Source organism: Conger conger, chromosome 3 (assembly GCF_963514075.1).
Source record: "Conger conger chromosome 3, fConCon1.1, whole genome shotgun sequence".
NCBI classification, from domain to species: domain Eukaryota; kingdom Metazoa; phylum Chordata; class Actinopteri; order Anguilliformes; family Congridae; genus Conger; species Conger conger.
This window is the reverse complement of record NC_083762.1, coordinates 69,365,469-69,378,639: the sequence shown is the minus strand read 5'-3', so window position 1 is coordinate 69,378,639 and position 13,171 is coordinate 69,365,469. Positions and strand designations below refer to the sequence as shown.

The window sequence follows — 13,171 nt, the reverse complement described above, 5'->3', positions numbered from 1 at the left end:
GTACAAGACTAGGGATCGGGGACAGAGAAACAGAGAGGAAGCGAATCAGAGGCAGAGAGGGTTGGGTTATTAATCTTAGAACATGATAATTTATACATACATAAGCTTTTTCGAATTATTTTCTGGATACGTTGCTAAACATTATGTTCCCAATCATGTAATGAATCGTGAGGTCTGGGCAGGTAGAGATAGTTCCCCATTTGAATACCTCAATTGTTTTCTGTCCCCCTTATCCCCATTCATCTGTCTGTATCTTCCTCCCCAGCCATCTCGTTCCCCCGTTCTTTTCATTTCCATTTATAAACACTGTCCTGTGTTTGTTTCCACTATCTGTGTGAAGTGTCATGTTTTTCTGATGATAAAAACTCCAGGCATGTTTTTTTTCCCCCTCAGCCTTTTGTTGTAGCAGCTGTGTATGTATTTGGCATTTGGCAGCATGAATGTGTACGTATCTGATCATATCTCACAAAAAGAGAGAGGGAGGAAGAGTGCTGCGTTCATGTGTGTGGGAAATGACAATAGACAGGTATTACAGGCCAGGTGGACAATAAACATTGTATGGTGTTTTCTGAATTAGAAAGAAGCAAAAACTAAACGGAACATTATACAGTATATCATGAAAATGGCATCCTTTTGTTTTTGTTTTTTATATTTTATTTCTATTTTCACAGGATTGGGGACAGATAATCTTTACAAAATCAGTGCTAATTGATGTGTAGTGCTTATTAAATTGTAGGGTTATGAGCTTTGGTAATGTGCCAGTTGGGTTCTCCGTCTGCACATCTAGTATCCAGCTGAAGGACATGGAGAACCTAAGAGGGGTCGGATGAAGAAACTTCTGCATTTCAGAGAAGAAGGGGTTGGGAGAGTATGCTGCTCCCATCCAAGCATGCCAGCTCTTGTTGGGCTAGGGGATGCAGGTACTGCTAGGCAGGTATCAGGAAATCACAGAAAGCTGGTTCAGTACATTATCTCTATTTTAGTTTCAGTTATCTCCCCCTTGTTAGGACTGAATCTTTGTAATATTGGCTACTATTTATTTCTTTCATCTGGCATTTTGTGGCATTATTTGTCAAATATGTAATTGAATTGAATTGATAGAGGGGTCAGTACCAATTGAAGCAATTAATCCCGCAACGAATATTGATTGATTATTAGAGTTGTTAATTTAACATAGCCTACAAAAAAACCTTTATAGTTGTTTTTTTAGCCTATGCGTTTTGGCAATGTTTTCACAATATCGCCAACTTCTGAGAATTACTCATTCAGAACAACAGTAGCAAATTAATGTATATAAGAAATTGCGCTATCTGGTGGCAGCAATTGATACGGGATTTCGAAGTATGCATCGAAGAAAGTTAGGCTGTTCTGCAGGTAAAAGTTAAAAGCAGAGACAAGCCACATAATTATTGCAGTGCATCGTCTCTCGTGTTCTAATAAATACTCCAATCACAAAAACACTGGCGCTGAATTACTTTTCTAATATTGTGTCGCACTTCCTCACCTCTGCGTTATCGTGTAGTGACTACATCACGATATGACTACGCACGAGAGAAAGCGAAGTGGTAGACGTGGCGCTTACGTCAGCAATCCGGTGACTGACCCGGATCGAAACCTCAAACATACAGCTACGAGAGGCTCTGAGGAAGACTGAAAGAAAGAGACACGGATTTACCGGTGAGAACGGAGAAAAATCCATCAGAAATTAATTTGTGATTGACAGGTACCGGATAAAAGGGTCCAGTTGTGAAGCCTATTCGATCCTTTAATGGTGTCTTGTTTAAGCTTAGCAATTGGTTGAACGCTAGCTAGCTACTTAGCATTAGCTATCAGTAAATTCGTACCAATACATTCGTTTGCTCATTTATGGTACGTTGTATATAATTATACTGTTTATATGCGACTCGGTCGAAATTATACTTGAAAGGCTGCCCGTGTTATTCTATTTACGGTGTTATATGTTGTATTATTTAAGTTGTGCTTGAAATACGATTTCAAGCTTCAACGGGAGGGGAACTGATTGCTGTTGATGTGTCATACAGCCAATGAGAAGTTAGAATAGGGTTCCTGATGATGTGATTGACATGTATCTCATCGAATCAGATCATGGAACTAGGCCGGTAACTGCCCGATTGATGTAGATTTTGACCAGTAACGTGAGGGAAAAGACTTCGATATAGCTATGGAGTGGTGTTGACCAATACAATTGTTATACGATTTAGGAAGGGCAGGGAAATGTAAATTTGTCAGCCAAATGGATCAGTGAAGAGGCGGGTCAACGAAATGGGGGTTAGGTTGTGCTTTTTGTGAGTTTATCGTAGTGAACTAGCGCAATAGCTGTAGCTAGCTTAGTCGCTAAGTTTATAGATTGGCCTTTAAACTGTTTTGAACACGAGTCTTGTGTACACACAATGCTATGCGTTAATTTAGTTTAGGATATGATGCTATATTGAAGGTTGATCTATAGCAGCTGTTAAAGTGTCAAAGTTGACGTTATCTGATATTTGCTAGTGCTAGGCTAGCTATTCTGCTGGTTAACCAGCTGGCTTACGTGTTCAACAGCTGTAACCACTGGTTTGCTAGCTATGGATCGTGGCTAGTTGGAGCAGCGTTTATTTTTGTTTGTACCTATGGTTGGTACATTGTGACGGAGGGATGTGGGGCAAAGATATTGATGGCCGCATGCTTTAGACTGGGAAATCGTTAATTTTTGTATTTTTAATTGTATAGCCTTTTTGCTGAATTGCCCGAAGCGAGCCAACTCGTTTCTGAAGTCTGTGAGTTTCTGGGGTTAACGTTACACGATATTTATGAAGTTTATCAACTGGATTAAGACAAAGCTATGAATGAATAGTTAATTGATTAACGTATGTGCACTACTGATATATAGTCTTATTTGTCCAAACGTGCAAACTGATAATTGTAACGTATTAGCTTAATGGTTCCCCAGTTTGGCATCTTAATTTCAAGTGCTTCAGTGTGCTAACAATGTTTTGAATTTGGCAAAGCTTGATGGTGGGAATGAGTAATAGAAAACAATTTGCTCATATAAAATAAAATAAAAACAGGACTTCAAGAATAGTTTTACTTTCAGTTTATTCAACGAAACCATACCTGCTTGGTACTATGTTATCAGCAAGTTATTAAGCCTTGTTAAATTGAATGGCGTATACAAAGAATAATCAGCAAAAGTGACATTCTTAAACCACTGTGTTTGCTTGATTTCAAGCAATTGGGCATATTTGTAAGGGCAACATTAACAATCACCATTTCTGTGCTTGTGGCAGCTCATTCCATTATTGAGTGCTGTGCGAAGACAGACGTGTAGTTTGAGATGTGTGGCAAAGGATGTGCGGAATAATTTGATGTAGGTTTCTGTAGACCTTTCTGTGTCCGGTCTAATTCTTGAAGGAAGGAGCTATGATACAGCTGCAGGCAGTTCTTGCATGCTAACTGATATGTACCTCTCAGGTATGTACGGTACACTGTATAACACCCCCCCCCCCCACCCCCTCACAGGTGATGTGTTGGAGTCTCCATGAACACGCGCCGCCGCCACGGTCCTAGAAGCAGTCAGCAGGGGGTGTACATTGGGCCTTCTCAGACCCAGTCACAGCTGATCCAACTGCCAGAAGCGCCCCTCGTCGTAGCCCCCCCGCCCCCCATCGCTCCACCGCCAGTGGACAACAGCGCCATGTCGTGCCGGGACCGCACACAAGAGTTCCTGTCGGCTTGCAAGTCTCTACAGGGAAGACAGGTGGGGAAGCGGACGCTCCGTATCGCACATCCTCTGTGTGTGCTTTTCACGCTGCGGGCTTGTGGCCGGCTTAAACAGGAAAATCCAACAATTCTGCCTCATTAGCATACGTCTCTGAGTGCTTGCAGACCGGTTGTAGCCGGTCCAGTTTGTAGGTAGTTTTGACAAAAAAAAACATGGAATTTGTTTCCCGAAGTAAATTATTCTTTGACGTTCTGTGAGATGGGGGTGCGTTGGCGTGAATCACTTGGTAATCTTTCTGTGTTCATTTCTCTCTCCTTCATGCTGTGCAGAATGGGATACAGACCAATAAACCAGCCCTCAACGCACTTCGACAGCGCAGCGATTTCACACTCATGGCAAAGTCAGTCACTACATTCTGTTAATAAGTTTTGCTCGCTGTCATTTGCATGCTGTTCCTATGCTTCATTACTCACTATGTTTATTCTGAGCTCGATTTATTCTCTAGTCGCTCTTTATAAAGTCTGCTAAATGGCTCTAATGTTGTTATTATGGTTACAGTGTGTACTACTTGAATTAAATGCTGGAAGAATTCCGTCAATGTGGCTCATGAGCAAATTTCTCAGTTTACATGGCCCAAGGAGAGTGTGTTTTGTTAGACTATTTTCTCATTTTAACTTTTAACATAATTTAACTTAGATACGTCTGCTTTCATGATTATTTGAAAGGATCAAATGTATGTATGAAAGCGAGAGCATTGCTGTTTCCGCTGATACCCTATTGGCTGTAATGTTGTAATTTCATAGGAGAATTAAAAGGTGTTATTTATTTCCTCTTTTCCACATGTTTATGCTGATGACTATGCCCCCTGTGAAACTGAGCTTTTGATAGTTAGTCATCCTTCATGCAGACATTTAGGGGAATCCTGACGGGTACTTCAGGGAGAAACCTCTCATTTTTCATTTTCATTTTCACTTTCATTTTTCATACACAGGAGGATCGGAAAAGACCTGAGCAACACTTTTGCCAAACTGGAAAAGCTCACAATACGTAAGGATTCATTGGCTGCTATTGCTGTGAATGACATATTGGAAATTGTTGTTGTTAACATGAAAAATCATGTTGCAAGGCCAATGAACAAATGTGTATGGAAGTTTTTCAACTCTTTAAATGTTTTCGCTTTCCTCTTCATGTACAGTTGCCAAAAGGAAATCCTTGTTTGATGACAAGGCTGTGGAGATTGAAGAATTGACGTACATTATCAAGCAGGTGAAAGACTATTGCTATGTTCCCTGTGTGTAATTGTGTTTTTTTTGCACAGACAAAATGATATGTTATTTTGGCTGTGAATGGATACAGGCCAGCTCTATAAATGTGTTGTAACTTATTTCATTGGTTCATTTCTTGGTGAAAGAAACCAGTGTAGCTGGTCAGACACAGGCCAGTAATGGTAAAAATGTAGCTTTGACTACAAGCCTATCTAAAAAGGCCTAGTCTGTTATTTTGGTTTCATCTCTCTACCCCCCTAATATACAAATGTCACATTTTTTCCACAGGACATGAACAGTCTGAATAAACAGATAGCACAGCTGCAGGACCTGGTGCGTTCACGTAGCAATCAAAATGGCCGGCATGTCCAGACACATTCCAACACCATCGTTGTCTCCCTGCAGGTCTGTATTGGCCGCATCTACAATAACTACAAACTCTTCTAATGCGGACATTTGTCATGCTTCATGAAAATACTATTTAAAGTGTGATTGAATTTGCTTCCCTTGATGTGCTGACTGTGCTCATTTGCATTTGTCTATCGCTTTGTTATTTTCAGGATTTGATCTTATTTTTAACTTATTTATTCCATTTATTAGAGTTGGAAGTCTAAACTTGCCTTGTGTTCTCCCTTCTCTTTTAGTCTAAACTGGCGTCAATGTCAAACGACTTCAAATCAGTGCTTGAAGTGAGAACAGAGGTAAGACTCAAAGGAGCAGTCATGGAAATCAATCTCTGCTTCTCATACGAAACTGCCTAAAGTGAATTAATGCTTGCCTAACTAACAATTTTCCCTGCCAATTTTCTGACATAGTTTTGTATAATGCACTATTTAACCCTCGTACCAAGCCTTGCCCAAGTGGTTCTCTTTGTAGTACCGTATACTCTGTCAGTGGTCCAGGTCTATGGTGAGCTGGAGGCTTGTTGTGAGTGAGCCCTTGGTCTGTAGATGACAGTGGTTCGGGGTCTATGGTGCGCTGGAGGCTTGTTGGCAGTCTGGCATCGGTCTGTAGATGACAGTGGTCCAGGTCTATGGTGAGCTGGAGGCTTGTTGGCAGTCTGGCATCGGTCTGTAGATGTCAGTGGTCCAGGTCTATGGTGAGCTGGAGGCTTGTTGGCAGTCTGGCATCGGTCTGTAGATGTCAGTGGTCCAGGTCTATGGTGAGCTGGAGGCTTGTTGGCAGTCTGGCATCGGTCTGTAGATGTCAGTGGTCCAGGTCTATGGTGAGCTGGAGGCTTGTTGGCAGTCTGGCATCGGTCTGTAGATGACAGTGGTATGGGGTCTATGGTGAGCTGGGCTAGTTGAGAGTGTGTAGCTGACAGTGGTTCAGGTTCTGTGGTAGCTGGGCTTATTGGGAGTGTGTAGGTGACAGTGGTTCAGGTTCTGTGGTAGCTGGGCTTATTGGGAGTGTGTAGGTGACAGTGGTTCGGGGTCTGTGGTAGCTGGGCTTATTGGGAGTGTGTAGATGACAGTGGTTCGGGGTCTGTGGTGAGCTGGGCTTGTTGGGAGTGTGTAGGTGACAGTGGTTCGGGGTCTGTGGTGAGCTGGGCTTGTTGGGAGTGTGTAGGTGACAGTGGTTTGGGGTCTGTGGTAGCTGGGCTTGTTGGGAGTGTGTAGGTGACAGTGGTTTGGGATCTATGGTGAGCTGGGCTTGTTGGGAGTGTGTAGGTGACACAGTGTCTGCGTTTTTCTCTCTGCAGAACCTGAAGCAGCAGCGCAGTCGGAGGGAGCAGTTTTCTCAAGCCCCAGTGTCCACCTCCCCTCTTCACGCCAACAACTTCAGTAAGCCGGTCTTCTGCCTCCCCTCCCTCTGCCCCTGTCCCTCTACATTATGAGAAGTAGTTAAATAACTCTAATGTGGTTTTGTCTCTGCCAACGTGGACAAGTTTTGATCATCAGTCAGAGGGATACAACCAATACTTTTACATCTTCTTTTCTCACCTCCTTTGTCCCTGTTGTGTTTCTGTAATAGAACTGATTGTTTCACGCTTGTGTGTTCCTTAGAGAGCTCAGTCCTGATGCAGGACGAGTCTCGGAGGTCGGCTGATGTCTCCATAGACATGGACTCCCGCTCCAGTCAGCAGCTGCAGCTCATAGATGAACAGGTGATTATCCTGCTGATGCTCTGCATTTCGCACAAAGACCTTTTCCAAAATGGTGGTGTCACTCATTGTGTTAGCAGAAGTGCCACAAATGGTGGTATAGTAGTAACTCGGGATGTGAGTTTATATTGGGGGCATGTCGTTATTGGCTGATAACTTAAGGCGGACCAATCGGTATCAACCAATAAGCCAACATTATGGATTATATGATGACACAACATATATGCGCAAGAAAAGTGTCAACGCGCTCAATGTGTCGCTGATGCTGTGAATTTTATTCTCAGAATCGAGCCTAGCCAGTCATGTAAACCTTTGATTAATTATTTATTGTTTCTGCAATTCATCCATTACCAGCCACGGCTATACAGAGACTTTGTAGTTCTCTAGACCTGGCTATGACTTCTGTTTGTTGTTAAAGTAAGCAAGTTGAAAAGCTTTGTTTCTGCAAATACATTTTTTAAAAAGACGTTTTCTTGCATGCTTCCTCAGGACTCCTACATCCAGAGCCGCGCCGACACCATGCAGAACATCGAGTCCACCATCGTGGAGCTGGGCTCCATTTTCCAGCAGCTGGCTCACATGGTGAAGGAGCAGGAGGAGACTGTTCAGAGGTGAGCTGGGGGGGATGCAGCTTGGGTGTTGTAAGTAAGATTGTCCTGTCAGTTTGCATGGATAAGGGTGTCTGTTTCGCCCTGTATAGAGTCCTCTGTTCCCCCTTTGAGCCTCCCCTCTCCTCCCCGCTCCCTAGGATCGACGCCAACGTGGAGGACACGCAGCTGAACGTGGAGGCTGCCCATGCGGAGATCCTCAAGTACTTCCAGTCCGTCTCCTCTCACCGCTGGCTGCTGGTGAAGATCTTCCTCATCCTCGTCGTCTTCTTCATCGTCTTTGTGGTCTTCCTGGCCTGAGCGCAAGAGGAGGCAGAGGAAGGAGACCGGAGACTGAGGAGGGGGACCACATAAAATTACAGAAGAGCGTACGGTGTACAGGGGAGGGCTAAGGGAGGAGTCGTGTGGGAGTGAATCTGGTGTGTGTGTGTGTGTGTGTGTGTGTGTGTGTGTGTGTGTGTGTGTGTGTGTGTGTGTGTGTGTGTGTGTGTGTGTGTGTGTGTGTGTGTGTGTGTGTGTGTGTGTGTGTGTGTGTGTGTGTTTGTGAGTGAGTGAGAGAGCATGTGCGTGTTGGCATGTATGGCCGTGTGTGTGTTGGTGTGGGATAGCGTGTTAGCCTATGTTTGTGTGAGTGCGTGCGCGTGTATGTGTATATGTGTGTGCATTTTGGCACATCCATGCATGTATGTGTGCGTTAAGAGTGGGATAGCGTGTTAACCTATGTTAGTGTTTGTGTTAACGTGGGCATGCGTGTGTCTTGTGTGCACGTGCTGAGAGTGTGACTGAGAACTCTGTCTCCATATCTCATTCTCTCTGTTGAGAGGTGGTGAAGGTAAATATTGCATAAATTACAATTTCTGGGACCCAAGTTGCATAACGGTAGGCTTTATATGCCTGTCTGGTGACTGGTATTCTCACTGACTTTTCAAGACCTTTGTATGCCGCCAGTTATGTCAGAAAATAAGTGAGTTATATACATTTAAACATTATTTGATACAGTGTTGTAGTTTCATTTGACACACAAAGGACTTTAATAATAATGATTACAGAATAAGATTGCAATTATTTGAGCTACTTTCCAAACTACTTAAAACCAGTACTGTTTTTCCCTTTAGTGCTCTTCTCAGGGGGTAAAATATGGTGAAAGATCCATGAGTTAATTGGCTCTTGTTGAGGGTCAATCTTCAGCATGCAAGCTCATTTTGAAATGTTAACAATGATGATACCATCCGGTGATAAAGACCAGTGCTTTCCTGGGCTGTGATTAAAATGAAGGATTTCTTGGTGTAAATATTGGTTCCTTTGAGACATTAGAGACAATTGAGGAATTGTGTAAAGAGAAAATATTTACATTGGCTTTATAAACACCTGTTGTGTGCAGCAATGCAACAACATCTCCCAGTGCATAATTATTTCCCGGGCAGGTAATGTGGTTGTGTGCTGAATGACGTGGAAGACAAAGCCTGTATGTTTAACTCTAGTTTTGTCTTGGGCCCTTTCTGAGGAGTTGTTCCCATTGTGGAGTGCTGCCATCTTGTGCAGAGTTTACCCTGTTGATAGTGTTATACAATATATATCTATCGCCACGCAATTTTTTTTCTGGACTCCCCCTATTGATTTTCATTCTCCATTTGATCTGAACGAAATGAAACCAACTTTGACTTGTTTCTTTTTTTGCCATTGTTCGGTTTTGAATTCTTTTGTATCGCTTTTCCGAGAGCTGAGTTTTTAAGCGACACGGTTTTGTGAGGGTAAAAGACTGTTGAAGACCCCAGACATTGAAACCATGGCAGCATGGTTACTGTAGATTTTTATTTAATCTTTATTTTATTATTTTTATTTTAGAAACATTCCTGCTTTGTAAAAGAAGAGTGAGATTGGGGAGAGAATGAAAGAGGAGGAGAGAGAGAGAGAGAGAGAAGGGGAACCTCTGGCACTAATACTTGACAGTCGTAGCCTTAATAAACCACAACATGATTGCAGTACTCCCAGTTCTGTGATCCTAGTTGTATCCCCCGATACACCAGTGACACTTGATCTCACATCCCAGCCATACCTCTGCTGCCTTGGTTCTTCGCCCAGAGTAGTCCAGGGGGCACCATTGTATGTAGAGCATTGTGCAAGTCACTCAGCTTATCAACTATTATACAACCTCCAGCAGGCCAGAGCTGAAAGGAATGAAAGTCATGTTTTATGCTGGTCCTGTGTTCCTGTTTATCGGGGTGACTGCAGAGCTGTTATTTATGGTTTTGCCCCTGGTGCCAGATGACCCTTTCTATGACCTCCTTGGGTGGGGGGAAGCTGATTCTTACTCTTCAATGGCATGAAGCTTTTCTGTACTCCCTCTTTCTCTCTGTTGGTAGATTCCCAACTGCTCTTACAGTAACCGTTGTCTGAAATTGTACGATGGGAGTGACTGTGAGCGACTATCTCCATATGTATCCTCTGCATTACTAATAGTTCTGTGCAATAACTGCAGTGTCTTTGCAGCCTCTTGGTGAAAAGACAGTTCTAAAGTGTTCCTCCACCTGAAAACCATTTCAGAAAGTTTCATATGCACACACCTGTGTTTTATTAAATGTTAAGACAGACTTGACTGAATGGATCATTTTATTTTACTTGTGATTTTCCCCCATAAAGTAACTGTAAATATAATGGAGTGGATAGACCTGCCTTCTCAAATGGACTGAAAAGGTGGGAGGGGCTACTTTAGTGACTGCTGTATCTGGGATGGAGAGGAGTGTGAGAGACCTTTTCAGTTTCAGTATATGTGCTGCCAGCTGCATCTAATGTTAAACCGAAAAACTGTAAATATAGATAAAGTTGTGAAATGTTTAAAATTGTATACAATTCTTTTTCCTTTTGTTTGCCAAAACAGGACTAGCTAGGGACAGTGAGTGTGGCCAAGAAAGCGAGAGAGAGAGAGAGCCAGAGACTGCCTTTTGTGGCTTGATATCCTCATTTTCTAAAGAGCAGCACATTTTCTGAAAGCACTTGCGTAGTATATTTCCAAACCTGTTTAAGGTCATCTTCACACTTTTCCTCCATTCTCTGGACTTGCTTTCCTCTGCCTGTTATCCATCTTGCCCTACTTTGCTGTCAATCACTCAATTTAATTAGATTTTTTCTCTCTCTGCACAAAGGTCTCTTCCTCTCTCTCTCTCTCTCTCGAGAACTAATGTGAATAAGAGAATGCCGTAAACCTACAGGAAGGTGTCTGTAATGACACTTTATTTTAGCTCTCCTGTTTCTGACTTTTTAGCCCAATGCTTCTATTGTATAAATTGCAAATAATGTATTGAGAAGTGAATATTAAAAAGTAAACTCAAAATGCAACAAGAACGTCTACAGTGTGCCTTTCTGTGTATACATTAGCTGCCACACCCCCTCTTCAGCACATTTTAAACATTTGGTTTTGTTCAGAATAGCAGTTTTCAATTTTACAGTAATTTATAGCTGTTAACATCCATAACATATTTTAGTAAAACATTCCCGACCATTCACATTAAATTTACTTTGCCAATCATGTGTATGAGGTCCCCTGACATCTATGTTTACCTGCCTTTAAATTATACTCCTACTCAGCCAGCATGAACAATAACATGGGAAAACAATAGTTATGCTTGTGGCTAATATTCAAATAAAATTACCTATAAGAAAACAAGAAATGACACCGACGTGTTCCTTTCTATTTGTTGTGATTCTGTTGCACATATTGTTAAAATGTTCAATATGTCATGCCAACTGGTTAGGCCCCCACCACATTTAGCCATCTTTCAATATCAATCTATGTAAAGTCATATTTTATGGTATTATAGTTTCCACCCGTCTTCATCCTCTGCATATGAGTCGGCTGAGAGGACTAGACCATGCTTCTCTGCGTGTGGTGTGTTTGCATGGTTGCACCATTGCGTATGTATTGGTTTCCATGGCCCTTCCTCTGTCATTCCCCTTTAACAGTTCCCCTGTCATTTACCCTCCTTTGCTGTGGCGCTTGGAGCAGAAGGTGATGACAGAGAGGCTCTCGCTCCCAGTGGCTGGCCCCTCATGTGCTCCTCCCCAAAGCCCCCCCCCCCTCCTCCCCCCGGCAGTTACATGGCAACGAGCGGTACCTCATGGGCTTCAGGGTCAAAGCCGGTCACCATCTTTCTGAGGGAGAGAGAGAGAGCAGGTGAAAAAGGGAGATGCTATGAGGTGTATACTGTGCAACTTAACACATTTTATTATGGCACTGCTGAATGGACCTGGAATCTTTTAGTGTGAATCTGCGAAGCGGCCTTGTCATTTTAGCAACATTCTGAGGATAGGTGAGAAGAAAGCAGTTGACTCTTTCTGTGAGGGAGGAGGAATGTCACAACAAGGGCTTTTGAGCAAGAGGCTTTATATGAGTGACACTGGTTCAACATTTCTTTGTGGAAGACTCATAGTGAACGTGAATCTGAGACCATTAAAATGTACAGTGTGGATATAGTAGCATATTATCAGGTTGGGATTAAGTCGACCTTGACAATCAACATTGCTGTATTACTAAAACATAAGCCACATGGACATGTTCAGTACAGTCAAGATTTTTCACTATGAATTACTAGAAGACAAAAATTTATAAGTATAAAGCAAAATAAGCTGTACATGATAATTAGACGTATAACAATGTTTAAACTTAATATCACATGGGTAACCAGTTGATTTCGATTTTATTTTTAAAGATTTTATAGATTAAGAGTACCAAACTCTTAAAAACATTAAACATGGCTCAGCATCATGGTCTAGATCACAGGTGTCAAACTCCAGTCCTGGAGGGCTGTGGTGTCTGCTGGTTTTCGGGTTGTTCCCGGCACCTGTGGTTCATTTAAGTCTTTAATTGGCTAAGGAATCCACACACCTTGTTCCCAAGGCCTTAACTGACAGCTGATTGAAAGGCAACCACAAAAACCTGCAGACACTGCGGCCCCCTGGGAGTTCAGTTTGACACCCCTGGTCTAGATTGAGTAAAATAAATTAAAATGCTGAAGTCAATATGCAGGGCAAGCACGTTGGCCTTACAAATGATAATAGTATGTCATTCAACGGTAATTAAAGTAATCAACCTAATATTCTGAGAATAATAAAATAAAATATGTTTATTCTGAGTGTAACCGTAGATAGCTACTCTTGTTTAGCATGTCTGTTCATGCTCTCATTGTTTCTGAAATAGAAACAGTTCAATGTCAGTTTTGCACCGATACAAGGAAATGTGTACATCTGATCATGGTTGTTAGTCGAGTACAGTATATGGCATGAGACACATTGGCTGCTAATCAATACAGTCAGATAGTCAAAACATATAGAAATTGGTCCTTCCCATGTGCACGTTTCCTTGTATACCAAAACAACAAGAAGTACAAAATGCCCTGCCCCTCCAACACATGACCACAAGATGGCGTCGTAGATGGATACTTTTCTCAGGTTTTTCCCTCTTTTATTTAATTTCCAT

The 13,171-nt window shown here is 42.3% G+C and overlaps 1 protein-coding gene across 1 annotated transcript; it reads left to right on the top strand.

The window, feature by feature from the left end:
* The first annotated feature begins 1,571 nt into the window (after positions 1-1,571).
* On the top strand, positions 1,572-11,040 carry stx5a (syntaxin 5A). Its single transcript, XM_061236379.1, has 11 exons — positions 1,572-1,677; positions 3,520-3,757; positions 4,051-4,121; positions 4,713-4,768; positions 4,917-4,987; positions 5,275-5,391; positions 5,631-5,687; positions 6,689-6,770; positions 6,993-7,093; positions 7,580-7,701; positions 7,839-11,040. Exons 2-11 carry the CDS (start codon positions 3,539-3,541, stop codon positions 7,996-7,998), a joined length of 1,056 nt encoding a protein of 351 aa, XP_061092363.1. The 5' UTR covers positions 1,572-1,677; positions 3,520-3,538; the 3' UTR covers positions 7,999-11,040.
* Positions 11,041-13,171: the final 2,131 nt, after the last annotated feature.

What these genes read in the sequence shown, in the direction of transcription:
- stx5a (XM_061236379.1), top strand. Translation starts at nt 3,539, where the DNA reads ATGAACACGCGCCGCCGCCACGGTCCTAGAAGCAGTCAGCAGGGGGTG. An exon ending in TGCTTGAAGTGAGAACAGAG is followed by an intron (nt 5,688 to 6,688) that starts GTAAGACTCAAA and finishes TTCTCTCTGCAG; the next exon opens with AACCTGAAGCAGCAGCGCAG. An exon ending in TGCAGCTCATAGATGAACAG is followed by an intron (nt 7,094 to 7,579) that starts GTGATTATCCTG and finishes ATGCTTCCTCAG; the next exon opens with GACTCCTACATCCAGAGCCG.